This window comes from Octopus sinensis, unplaced genomic scaffold (assembly GCF_006345805.1).
Source record: "Octopus sinensis unplaced genomic scaffold, ASM634580v1 Contig16096, whole genome shotgun sequence".
Lineage (NCBI taxonomy): Eukaryota > Metazoa > Mollusca > Cephalopoda > Octopoda > Octopodidae > Octopus > Octopus sinensis.
The window spans coordinates 21,526-35,888 of record NW_021834148.1 but is presented as its reverse complement, the minus strand read 5'-3'; the positions used below and the strand labels follow the sequence as shown (position 1 = coordinate 35,888).

At 44.2% G+C, this 14,363-nt stretch overlaps 1 protein-coding gene across 1 annotated transcript in view; it reads right to left on the bottom strand.

Annotated features, from left to right (window-relative positions):
- Positions 1 to 14,363, bottom strand: part of LOC115230660 (ataxin-2) — a 46,848-nt gene that overhangs the window by 13,590 nt on the left and 18,895 nt on the right. The window contains exons 3-6 of the mRNA XM_029800800.2: positions 7,995 to 8,031; positions 4,649 to 4,687; positions 2,469 to 2,522; positions 1,294 to 1,365 (exon numbers count right to left, since the gene is read on the bottom strand). Coding sequence (XP_029656660.2) covers positions 1,294 to 1,365; positions 2,469 to 2,522; positions 4,649 to 4,687; positions 7,995 to 8,031 — 202 coding nt within the window. The remainder of the gene's footprint in view (positions 1 to 1,293; positions 1,366 to 2,468; positions 2,523 to 4,648; positions 4,688 to 7,994; positions 8,032 to 14,363) is intronic.

Genomic DNA, 14,363 nt, shown 5'->3' with positions numbered 1-14,363 from the left:
ACTCCTGTGCCTATTTATATTATATACACAAGAATATATATGTACCATTGACTACAGTGTTTATCTGAAGAGATAGAGATTAAATATGAGTGTATATATTATTTAGGTTATATAGATGTGTATATATACACATGCTATTGACAACAATGTCCATTTGAAGAGAGATGCTGTATGTATGTAGTGTGCATGTATATATTATATAGGTTATGTATGTATGTATGTACAATAGAGATTAGACATGATGTGTGCATATTAGATTATATACACAGATGTACCTCTTATACACACACGTGTGTGTGTGTGTGTGTGCCAGTAATGCACACTGAAGAAAGAGAAACAAAAATAGATTATATATATACATATATATGGATGTACACAGGTATATCAACAGTTTTAATATTCCATAATAAAGAAATATGTTACTTCCTGGTGTTAGATGACACTCGACAATAATGAAAGGGTACTCCTTGAAGTTAGGTGTCACCTTTACAATAACGAAACGCCACTGCCCTTCATACCCAACGAAATGCAGCCACCGTCTTACTTTACAAAAGATGAGGTCATCTGACCCTGTGAAAATGTGACAGACTTACTCTGAAAAATGCGATACACCCTGAAAATATGATGAGCCACAGTATGAATGCTGCTATCCTCTATACACAGTCATCATCATCATCGTTTAGCATCCGCTTTCCATGCTAGCATGCGTTGGACGGTTCAACTGGGGTTTGGGAAGCCAGAAGGCTGCGCCAGGCCCCTGTCTGATTTGGCAATGTTTCTACGGCTGGATGCCCTTCCTAACGCCAACCACTCCGTGAGTGTAGTGGGTGCTTTTTACGTGCCACCGGCACAGGTGCCAGACGAGGCTGGCAAACGGCCACGATCGGATGGTGCTTTTTACGTGTCACCGGCACAGGTGCCAGATGAGGCTGGCAAACGGCCACGGTCGGATGGTGCTTTTTACGTGTCACCGGCACAGGTGCCAGATGAGGCTGGCAAACGGCCACGGTCGGATGGTGCTTTTTACGTGCCACCGGCACAGGTGCCAGATGAGGCTGGCAAACGGCCACGGTCGGATGGTGCTTTTTACGTGTCACCGGCACAGGTGCCAACGAGGCTGGCAAACGGCCACGATCGGATGGTGCTTTTTATGTGTCACCGGCACAGGTGCCGGATGAGGCTGGCAAACGGCTACGATCGGATGGTGCTTTTTACGTGCAGAAAGTAAATTGGGCAAGCAAAATGATATGCAGAATCTGTCCCATCAGATTTCAACAACAGCAATTAACTTACCTTATGCGAAAAGGTGAGTAGAACACCTTCATACACATTTCCATTCTTCACTTGGATACTAACAGGATTACCCTAAAAAAATAAACAATACATTGAAGATGGCAGGGTGTGATTTGAGGGACAGTTAGCTGCTATTTCCAGCACAGCAAGTGATGACGTAAAGGTTACCACATCAGTCGGTGCTAGAAACAGCAGACAAATTGGGATAATGTAATATTAGATGCATGAAAATAAATTACGACTGAAGCTTATCAGGGTCTGTCTCAACAATGCCAACAAGGGGCCAAACAACAAGGAAAGACAAAATAATGAACTCCTAGATATACTGTGCCTGAATAAAAGTTAGGATGGTCACAGCTGGAACATCTTTGATCATAGGTCTGCCAGGTCAGGACTAATCTGGGACTAAACAAGGAGGGACACATCAGATACAGTGGATTAAAGTCAGGATGATTATAGGTGAAACACCTTTGGCCATAAGTCTGCTGGATAAGGACTGACCTTGGGCTAAACAACAGAAACATTAGGCAATGTGGTCCTAGATATACCAGATCTTAAAAGACAGGATGGTCATAGCTGGAGCACATTCAATCATATGTCAGGAATAACCTGGAGCTAAATAATAACAAGGGATACTGTCTGGATAAAAGACATGATGGTCGTAACTGGAAGGGAATTCCAAAAGGAAGGAAGGATCGATACATAGTGCTTAGGGTGGGGCCTGGGATGGGTTGGAACACATGGGTAATATGAAAAGGAGGGATAAGTAGAAGAGGAATTTGAAAGAAGTTTAGTTGCTATTTCTAGCAGTCTGCTGGATAAGGACTAACCTTGGGCTAAACAACAGAAACATTAGGCAATGTGGTCCTAGATATACCAGATCTTAAAAGACAGGATGGTCATAGCTGGAGCACATTCAATCATATGTCAGGAATAACCTGGAGCTAAATAATAACAAGGGATACTGTCTGGATAAAAGATATGATGGTCGTAACTGGAAGGGAACTCCAAAAGGAAGGAAGGATTGATACATAGTGCTTAGGGTGGGGCCTGGGATGGGTTGGAACACATGGGTAATATGAAAAGGAGGGGTAAGTAGAAGAGGAATTTGAAAGAAGTTTAGTTGCTATTTCTAGCAGGCTGACAGGTCTGTTAGCAAACAAAGTTATACTTACTAGTAAACAAACTCCAACATAAATAAACCGGCTGTTATTGTACACGCCTTCGGTCTGAAAGATAACAGAATTCATTTATTACAGGTTAAAATGGTCCATAGTAGAAGAGATACGCAAAATGCAATTTAACCATCTCCCACCAGCAGTTGTCATGGAAAATTCCACTAGGCGCAGGAGTGGCTGTGTGGTAAGTAGCTTGCTAACCAACCACATGGTTCCGGGTTCAGTCCCACTGCGTGGCATCTTGGGCAAGTGTCTCCTGCTATAGCCCCAGGCTGACCAATACCTTGTGAGTGGATTTGGTAGACGGAAACTGAAAGAAGCCTGTCATATATATGTATATATATATAAGTGTGTGTTTGTGTGCCTGTGTTTGTCCCCCTAGCATTGCTTGACAACCGATGTTGGTGTGTTTACGTCCCCGTTACTTAGCGGTTCGGCAAAAGAGACCGATAGAATAAGTACTGGGCTTACAAAGAATAAGTTCCGGGGTCGAGTTGCTCGACTAAAGGCGGTGCTCCAGCATAGCCGCAGTCAAATGACTGAAACAAGTAAAAGAGAGTAAAGAGACTATTTTGAAAACTGTGTGATTGTTCTAAGTTTGCAGTGAATTATCACCTTAATAATTGTTCACTTATCCAATGCTGGCATGGGTCAGACGGAATTTACCGAGGCAGATTTTCTATGGCTAGACGCCCTTTCTGTTGCCAATCCTCAATTGTCCCCAAGCAAGGCAATATTTCCTATTAGTCATGTTTTTCATGAAAGACTGGAAACATAACATCGCATGTATGACAATGTCTAGGCAAGGTTACACACATATCTATATTAAATGACAAGAATGGAGTGAACAAGTCTTTTTACATCAATTTACAATTGTTTTTGTTTCATCTGAATTTGATCGCATCAATCTTACCATATTATGCAATAATACATGCAGCTATTGCTTACACTCTGAGTGCCACAGAAATAACATGCTGAATCAGACTCTTCAGAATTGTATAATTTCAATGGTACTTAGAGAGTAATCAATAGCTGTATGTATTATTGTATAATATGGCAAGATTGAGGAGACTGAATTCAGATGAAACAATTGTAGATTGATGCAGCAAAAAGACTTGCTCTCTATTCTCCTTGTCTGCAATTATGAGCATATACTCCAGTAAACTCCAGGGTTCAAACCCAAATGAAGATAGGCTTCTTTTAGTCTCTACCTACTAAATCCACTCACATGGCTTTAGTCAGCCCAAGGCTACAGAATACATTTGCTTAGAAACGGCGCAGCGGGTTTGAACACTAGACCACATCATTGGGAAACAAAGTCCATTACTATAAAGCCATGCCTGCACTGACAAAATATATAATTTACTAGCAGCATAGCCCAGCGTTGCCCGGGTATGTAAGAGCCCCTAGTAGGCAACGACTAATCCCAATCTAGTCCTTTCCCTCTAGGGAACGAAGGCGCATGTGTAAGTTGCAATGTCTTCTCTTCACTCGAATACTTCTGTGTATACGATGTTCCTAGCTGTCTCTTTGGGCGATAAAAAGGTCGAGTTGTGTCCCCTAGACAGAAAATGTGTTGCATATAAAAAGCTTAGATTCTCGACCCCATGTCGAATTTATCGATTTTTTTCAGAACTGGGGGAACTTTTCAAAATTTTCGCTGCGTTAGTTTTGAATTATGACATTGGGCTATGTGTGTGTCAAGTTTCATCAGAATCGGTTGAAAGCCGTGGTCGGGGTGAGGGTACAACATGACAGACACACAGACAGACAAACTGCCCGTTTATATAGAGAGAGATTTTGAAAATCTGCTTTTGATTTTTCTTCAAAGCATTTGATTCCTGAGAAGGAGTAAAGTTCGAAGATGGTACTGAAGGTGCAGTCTTAGGAAAGAACATCTTTGAAAGCTAAATTCTTTGTTATCCACTTGCAACGACCGCACAATGTTTTTTATGGAAGACCGAAAATGAAGGATATCACTGGCTGGCAGTGACTCTCTTTTACACCTATCATGCAATGACAAAACAAAGAACCAACACACACACACACACAGTGTCACAGGCTGTTCCAAGTTCTCTTTTCCTACTTCTCAAGAAATAAGCCAGTCGCTGCATAGACCGAAAACGTTGGGATGTGGTGGTAGAAGCCGTAGTTGAATTGATGGGAAATATACTTACATCAGGAGATAGCCTCATTTTACCAAACTTCAATGAATCCTAAAATCAAAGAGGAAATAAAAATAGAATACAAACATACATTAATATATAAACACAATAATATACATCGCTAGAAATGCAAATACTTACATGAGTACACGCATTCATAGATAAGACTTAATGTATCCATAAAGAGAAATGTATGCAGACATACATTAGTGTATTATATGTAAAAGTGTTATAGGCGCAGAAGTGGCTGTGTGGCACCTTGGGCAAATGTCTTCTACTATAGCCTCGGGCCGACCAAAGCCTTGTGAGTGGATTTGGTAGACGGAAACTGAAAGAAGCCCATCGTATATATGTATATATATGTGTATGTATGTATATGTTTGTGTGTCTGTGTTTGTCCCCCTAGCATTGCTTGACAACCGATGCTGGTGTGTTTATGTCCCCGTTACTTAGCGGTTCAGCAAAAGAGACCGATAAAATAAGTACTGGGCTTACAAAGGAATAAGTCCCGAGGTCGAGTTGCTCGATTAAAGGTGGTGCTCCAGCATGGCCACAGTCAAAATGACTGAAACAAGTAAAAGAGTGTGTATATAAACATACACCCACAAGCAGGTCTTATTTTGACCTGTTTCAGTTTTGGCCATTAGATTATGGATATGCAGGGTGTGGATTTCTTTAAAACTAAACTGGATCTCTTCTTGTCAGGGGTCCCAGATGAACCTACCTCTCGGCAGGAAACACAGATGCGGGCAGCGGCATCAAACTCCCTTGTTGATCAAGTGCCACGTATCAGAAGCGGTTTCACATACTAGTGCAGCTCATTCAACGGTGGTGCCCCAGCATGGCCGCAGCCTTCGGGCTGAAACATTTTTAAGGATTTATGCTTGGACACTAGCTTGAAGGATTTAGCCAAAGAAATTGACTGTAGCACTTTATTTTTAAGGCTGGTACTTGTGCTATTGATCTCTTTTGCTAAACCAACAACAACATTGCTTAGTTGAGTGCGCTGGATGCTTTTTACGTAGCACCAGCACCTGAAAGGCCACGCCTGTATGTGTGGAAAACAATGATCTTATTTAGCTTGACGTGTCTTATCAAGTACACCAAATCGCCACAACGCCCAGCCACTTGTCATTTCCTCAATGAGAACCAGATTATATGTGTGTGTCCGTGTGTCCTGCCACTACTTGACAACCTTCTCATGATCATGATATTTGGAACTAATGATTGGGCTGCTTATGATAATGACAGTTTTTAGAACATAAGTATTATTGTTTTATATGTCAAATTGTCAACCTCCGTCTTATATATACTCTTTTACTTGTTTCAGTCATTTGACTGCAGCCATGCTGGAGCACCGCCTTTAGTCAAGCAAATCGACCCCAGGACTTATCCTTTGTAAGCCTAGTATTTACTCTATCGGTTTCTTTTGCTGAACCACTAAGTTACAGGGACGTAAACACATGACCATCGGTTGTCAAGTGATGTTGGGGGGGACAAACATAGACACACACACACACATATATATATATATGTATATATATATACATACATACATACATAAATACAATGGGCTTCTTTCAGTTTCCGTCTACCAAATCTACTCACAAGGCTTTGATCGGCCCAAGGCTATACTAAAGACACTTGCCCAAGGTGTTATGCAATGGGACTAAATCCGGAACTATGAAACTCCCTATTTTTTAACGATTTTTAGACTGCTGTGTCGCCATTTTTCAGTGTATTTCAACCAGATAAAAATGTTCACTTAAAGAGAATAACAAGCTACATAATGCAAAATTTTTACTTTTCAAAATTTCCAATTCTAAAGGGTCAAAACAAACCCGAGCAACGCCAGGCGATACTGCTAGTATGGTAATAAAACGGTTAACCAATACAAGCCCATAAAAAAATGAAGTCTTTCACTGTATTTAGATTAACCCTTTAGTGTTTGCATTATTCTGCCACAATTAATGCTTCTTCATCCACATTGTTTTGAACTAATCCTGCATTATCTTGTAGCTATGAGATTTTGATGAGGTAGCTGTTAATTTTTAAAATGATATTGTAGGGTTGGTGTGAGAGACCAGATCTGGCCAGTTTGAACATAAAACAGGCAGAATACTTTTGGCCGGATATGGCCGGTTTAAATGCTAAAGGGTTAAAGAGAATAACAAGCTACATAATGCAAAATTTTTACTTTTCAAAATTTCCAATTCTAAAGGGTCGAAACAAACCCGAGCAACGCCGGGCGATACTGCTAGTATGGTAATAAAACGGTTAACCAATACAAGCCCATAAAGAAAATGAGGTCTTTCACTGTATTTAGATTAAACGTTATGGTAAGCCTTCACAATCTAGAAGACCAGTAAGCAACGGTTAGCTATGGGTGTCGACTACCTACTGGACATTTCGTATGTTTGGTCAGACGCTTCCTGGTGAGTTCATGTCGAAATAAGTAGGAGCAGGTTTTGCATTGCGAAAACTCAACCAGGGGTATTTATGGGTTAACCATGACACGAAAGGGCATCTAAAAGCTATCAACTGCCCAACAGTTCATTAATACATTGAATTTGAGCAATTTTTATTAGAAAAGGTTGGTAGGCGCAGGAGTGGCTGTGTGGTAAATAGCTTGCTAACCAGCCACATGGTTCCGGGTTCAGTCCCACTGCGTGGCATCTTGGGCAAGTGTCTTCTGCTATAGCCCCGGGCCGACCAATGCCTTGTGAGTGGATTTGGTAGACGGAAACTGAAAGAAGCCTGTCGTATATATGTGTGTGTGTCTGTTTGTCTAGTATTGCTTGACAACCGATGCTGGTGTGTTTACGTCCCCGTCACTTAGCAGTTCGGCAAAAGAGACCGATAGAATAAGTACTGGGCATACAAAGAATAAGTCCCGGGGTCGATTTGCTCGACTAAAAGGCGGTGCTCCAGCATGGCCACAGTCAAAATGACTGAAACAAGTAAAGGAGTATATGTGTGTGTGTTTGTCCCCCTAGCATTGCTTGACAACCGATGCTGATGTGTTTACGTCCCCCGTCACTTAGCGGTTCGGTAAAAGAGACCGATAGAATAAGTACTCGGCTTACAAAGAATAAGTCCCAGGGTCGATTTGCTCGACTAAAAGGCGGTGCTCCAGCATGGCCGCAGTCAAATGACTGAAACAAGTAAAAGAGAGAATAGCCAACAGAAAATCCTTGGACTGAGTTACCCGTGGGCCATGAACAGCCAGTTGCTTGCCACTGCTCTAGACACACAAGCTAAAAAGCAGTGGAATATTACGATAAACACAGCCCAAAATTTTATCTTTAAACAATCCAGTATATTAAAAAGAAAATAAAGAAAAACAGACACTACTTACGACAGGATTTCTTGATGGGTTCGAAGCAGGATTTCCTCTGGAAAACACAAAGGTTGAAGAAGAATTTGAATACTTATTTCTTTATTACCCACAAGGGGTTAAACACAGAGGGGACAAACAAGGATAGACATAGGTATTAAGTCGATTACATTGACACCAGTGCGTAACTGGTACTTAATTTATCGACCCCGAAAGGATGAAAGGCAAAGTCGACCTCGGCGGAATTTGAACTCAGAACGTAACGGCAGACGAAATACCTATTTCTTTATTAGCCACAAGGGGCTAAACATAGAGGGGACAAACAAGGATAGACATAGGTATTAAGTCGATTACATCGACCCCAGTGCGTAACTGGTACTTAATTTATCGACCCCGAAAGGATGAAAGGCAAAGTCAACCTCGGCAGAATTTGAGCTCACAGCATAACGGCAGACGAAATACTGCTAAGCATTTTGCCCGGCGTGCTAACGTTTCTGCCAGCTGTTTAATTTGAATACTGTTTAACACACACACACACAGGGCAAGGGAAACCCAACCACAATAACCAAACTAGCCATCTGGATGGCAAGTCCATGTTACCCAAATGACAGAGAAGCTTTCCCATGCTACAAATTCAACAGCACCCAGTACAATCTGTAAATTATTTAGTTATAGGAAGATTATCCAGCTGCAGAAATGATGCAAAAGATGATGGTGGAGCTGAATGTAGTCCTTCGGATTTGCAGTTCTTATCAACCCATCCAACCCATGCCAGTATAGAAAACTGGCATTGACCCTTTAGCATTCAGATTAGTCACATCATCACTTAATGTCTACCTTCCATGCCAGCATGGATTGGATGGTTTGACAGGAGCTGGCCAGGCAGAAGACTGCACCAGACTTTTGCTTCTGTTTTGGCATGGTTTTATGGCCGGGCCCTCCCTCACACTGACCACTCCACACAGTGGACTGTCGTGTGTAATGCTTATTTATTCACATTGTATTGATCAAAATCGAAATTGATCAACATCAACGGAAATTGCAGCTGTGATACCAGTGCTGGTAGTACATAAGAGAACCATCCGAACGTAGCTGTTGCCAGCGCCGCCCCGACTGGCCTCGTGCCGGTGGCACATAAAAAGCACCATCCGATTGTGGCCATTGCCAGCCTTGCCTGGCCTCGTGCCGGTGGCATGTAAAAAGCACCATCCAATCGTGGCCGTTGCCAGCCTCGCCTGGCCCCCATGCCGGTGGCACGTAAAAAGCACCATCCGATCGTGGCCGTTTGCCAGCCTCGTCTGGCATGTAAAAAGCACCCACTACACTCACGGAGTGGTTGGCGTTAGGAAGGGCATCCAGCCGTAGAAACACTGCCAGATCAGACTGGGCCTGATGCAGCCTTTTGGCTTCCCAGATCCCGGTCGAACCGTCCAACCCATGCTAGCATGGAAAGCGGACGCTAAACGATGATGATGATGTATTGAATTAGGAATTATCCCATGGCTTCAACATTTTTGATAATGTAATTGTTTATTTTTAAAATGACATTGCAGAGTAGGTTTAAGAGGCCAGATCTGGCCAGTGTAACAACTGAAAGGTTGGATGTTGATACTGACCAACACTAAAGATTTTCCCAATCCAACTATTACCATGTAAAAAGCATCCAGTGCACACTGTAAAGTGACTGGCGTTTGGAAGAGCATCCAGCTGTAAAAACCCTGGCAAATCAGATTTGGACCTGGTGTAGCCCTCCATCTTACCAGTTAGTCAAATTGTCTAACCCATGCCAACATGGAAAGCAGACGCTAAATGATGAACACAACACACACACATTTGCATACATACCAGGCGTCAGTTGGCCCGGAGTCACATGGTTGGGAAGCAAGTTCCTTAATTGCAGAGCTATCATCATCATCATCGTTTAACGTCCGTTTTCCGTGCTAGCACGAGTTGGACGGTTCGACCGGGGTCTGGGAAGCCAGGAAGCTGCACCAGGCTCCAGTCTGATCTGGCAGTGTTTCTACAGCTGGATGCCCTTCCTAACGCCAACCACTCCGTGAGTGTAGTGGGTGCTTTTTACGTGCCAGGGGTGTCTGGCAGTGGCCACGATCGGTTGGTGCTTTTTACGTGCCACCGGCACAGAAGCTAGTCAAGGCGGCGCTGGCATCGGCCACGTTCGGATGGTGGTTTTATGTGCCACCGGCACAGAAGCCGGTTGACACTTAACCGTTTAGCATTTAATCTGGTCGTCTCTGGCTCAAATATTGCCTATTTAATGTTCAAACCGACCAGATTCAACCTCTCACACCTACCCACAATGTCATTCTAAAAATAATGAAAATAAAACACCACTGAGATCTTGATGTTTATGAAATGATGTATAATTAATTCCAAACAATGTGAATAGATAAGCATTACATTTTGATAAAGTAATCTGAAAGCTAAAGGGTTTAAAGACTGCCATAAATATGATTCATCATCATCATCATCATCGTTTAACGTCCGCTTTCCATGCTAGCATGGGTTGGACGGTTCAACTGGGGTCTGGCAAGCCCGAAGGCTGCACCAGGCCCCAGTCAGATCTGGCAGTGTTTCCACAGCTGGATGCCCTTCCTAACGCCAACCACTCCGAGAGTGTAGTGGGTGATTTTATGTGCCACCGACACAGGTGCCAGACGAGGCTGGCAGACGGTCATGCTCGAATGGTGTTTTTTATGTGCCACCGATACAGGTGCCAGACGAGGCTGGCAGACGGCCACGTTCGGATGGTGTTTTTTTTATGTGCCACCGACACAGGTGCCAGACGAGGCTGGCGAACGGCTATGATCGGATGGTGTTTGTTACGTGCCCACAGCACGGGGCCAGTCGATGCGGTACTGGCTACGGTCACGTTCGAATGGTTTTCTTATGTGCCACCGGCACTGGTACCACAAGGATACAAATTCCATTGATGTTCATCTATTTGATTTGATTCGATTTGACTTGATTCATTTAAGAAATAATCTGTGCGCTCCAGGGAGGAAATATTTCTGAGTGAGTTCAACTGAGTGCAAACAGTGACTGCCACCTCAACCACCCCTGCCGTTCATTACTGGCTGGTGGAGAGAGAGGGGGCACAGAGATTAACCACTCCCAGTGGCTCCATTATGTCAAAGTCCAAAACCTAACTAGGTCAAATACCAGTAGATAGGTTGCTTACTCATGATCAAAGACAACCCAACCATGACTAACCAATGGGCGGACATTGAACAACTAAGTCTACCTGTGACCATTCTGTTATACAATATGATCTAATGCCCAGTATTTATTTTTTCAAGATGACAGAATCAGTTGAGCAGCCTTGTAAAGGCTTCGCCATTAGTCTATTTAAAATCTATTACACTAGTATTGAATACATTCTTTTTTTATCAAGGCGCGTGGCTCAGTGGTTAGAGCGTCGAGCTTACGATCGTGAGGTTGTGAGCTCGAATTCTGGACTGGGCTGCGTGTTGTGTTCTTGAGCAAGACACTTTATTTCACGTTGCTCCAGTTCACTCAGCTGTAGAAATGAGTTGCGACGTCACAGGTGCCAAGCTGTATCGGCCCTTGCCTTTCCCTTGGACAACATCAGTGACGTGGAGAGGGGAGGCCGGTATGCATGGGCGACTGCTGGTCTTCCATAAAACAACCTTGCCCAGGCTTGTGCCTCAGAGGGTAACTCTCTAGGTGCAAAACCCATGGTCAGTGTCTGACCGAAGGGGGTCTCTCTCTCTCTCTCTCTCTCTTTTTTATCAAGGCATCATCCAGACAGGCCGATTGCCTGGGCCAGCCTGACTACCTCCAACCCATGCCAGCATAGAACATGAATGTTAAAGGGTGTGGCAAGATGCTTGCTTCCCAGCCACCTGGTTCTGGGTTTGTCGTCCCCACTGCATAGCACCTTGGGCGAGTGTCTTCGACTATAGCCATGGGCTGACCAAAACCTTGTGAGTAGATTTGGCAGACAGAAAATGAAAGAAGCTGTCGTGCATAAGTCTATGCGTGTGTCCCACAGTACCACTTGATAATCAATGTTGGTGTGTTTACATCCCTGTAACTTAGTGGTTCGGCAAAAGAGACTGATAGAATAAGTATGAGGTTTAACAAAAAATCAGTACTGGGGTAAATATATTTGACTAAATGTTCAAGGCAGTGCTCCAGCATGGCCACAGTTTAATGACTGAAACTATATCATCATCATCATCATCGTTTAACGTCCGCTTTCCGCGCTAGCACGGGTTGGACGGTTCGACCGGGTCTGGGAAGCCAGGGGCCGCTCCAGGCTCCAGTCTGAATCTGGCAGAGTTTCTACGGCTGGATGCCCTTCCTAACGCCAACCACTCCGTGAGTGGATTGGGTGCTTTTTACGTGCCACCTGCACAGGGGCCGGAGGGTCCGGCATCGTCACGATCGGTTCGAGCATTTTAACGTGTCAGTGGCACGGGGGCAACGAGGTCCGGGGTACTTTGGGGATCGGGGTACTTTGGGGATCCAGGGTACTTTGGGGATCCGGGGTACTTTGGGGATCCGGGGTACTTTGGGGATCCGGGGTACTTAGAATGGGTAGGGGGTATGTGGAATTGCTGCAGAAAGCAGCCCGGGTCTTTGTAGTCACAGCATATCTCCAGAGATCTCGGTCCTTCGCCATTGCCTCAGTGAGGCCCAATGCTCTGAGGTCATGCTTGACCACCTCATCCCATGTCTTCCTGGGTCTACCTCTCCCCCTGATACCTTCAACTGTTTGGGAGTGGCACTTCTTCACACATCTCTCTTTATCCATCCGCAGCACATGACCATACCATCGCAAGCGTCGCTCTTGCACACCACATCTGATGCTTCTTATATCCAGCACTTCTCTCAGGATACACACTCTGTTTTGCGTGCACACTGACACTACACATCCAGCGGATCATGCTAGCTTCATTTCTTTCAAGTCTACGCATGTCTTCTGCAGTCACAGCCCATGTTTCATTACCGTGAAGCATGGCAGTTCGCACACATGCATCATACAATCTACCTTTTGCTCTGAGGAGAGACCTTTTGTTGCCAGTAGGGGTAGGAGCTTTCTGAACTTTGCCCAGGCTATTCGTATTCTAGTGGTGATACTCTCTGTGCATCCACCTCCGCTACTAACTTGGTCACCCAGGTAGCGGAAACTATCAACTACTTCTAGTTTCTCTCCCTGGAGTGTGATGGAATCTGTTTTCTGAGTGTCTGTTGTGTCTATTGTCCCTGTGCATCTGCCGCACATGAAAGCTATCTTATCTGTTAATTTCCCTTTAATGTTGCTGCACCTCTTATGTGTCCATAACTTACATTGGGTGCATCTTATGGAGTTTCTACCTGTACCTTTCCTACAGGTTGAGCAGGGCCACCTACCCGAGGGATGTGTGCTGAGTACCTCTTGCTGCTTACTAATACTTTGGTCTTTGCTACATTTATTCTAAGGCCCTTTGATTCCAACCCTTGCTTCCACACCCGAAATTTCTCTTCTAGTTCCGGTAGTGATTCTGCTATGAGAGCTAGGTCATCGGCATAGAGGAGCTCCCAGGGGCATCCCGTTTTGAATTCCTCTGTTATTGCCTGAAGGACTATGATGAATAAAAGGGGACTGAGGGCTGAGCCCTGGTGCACACCTACTTCTACCCAGAATTCTTCACTATATTCGTTGCCAATCCTAACTTGCTGACAGCCTCTCTGTATAGAGCCTGTACAGCCCTTATTAGCCATTCTTCAATCTCCAGTTTCCGCATCGACCACCAGATAAGGGAACGGGGAACCCTGTCAAAGGCTTTCTCCAAGTCTACAAAAGCTATGTAGAGGGGTTTATCTTTAGCTAGGTACTTCTCCTGCAGTTGTCGGACCAGGAATATAGCATCAGTGGTGCTTCTACCTGGTACAAAACCGAACTGCATTTCATCTAAACAAATTCTCTCCCTAATGAGATTGGTTATGACCTTCTCTGAGACCTTCATCACCTGGTCCAACAGTTTGATACCTCTGTAGTTATTTCTATCTAGAGCATCACCCTTACCCTTGTAGCAGTTGACTATGGTGCTGCTGCACCAGTCATTGGGTATGACTCCATTGTGAACTACCTGGTTTACAATGCGGGTGACTATGGCATAGCCCACATAGCCAGCTGTTTTAAGCATCTCAGCAGTGATTCCTGATAGGCCAGGGGCTTTGCCTGGTTTCATATCCTTAATTGCCTTATCTACAAGGGAGCTGTCTATTCGGGTAGCTGGTCCCTCTACTGGGTCAACATTTGGCAGGCTCTCCTCCTCCCATTCATTCTCCTCATTCAGCAGTCTTTCATAATGGCTTCTCCAAGCCTCTTTCTTTTCACTAGTAGTAAAAGCAAGTGCCCCA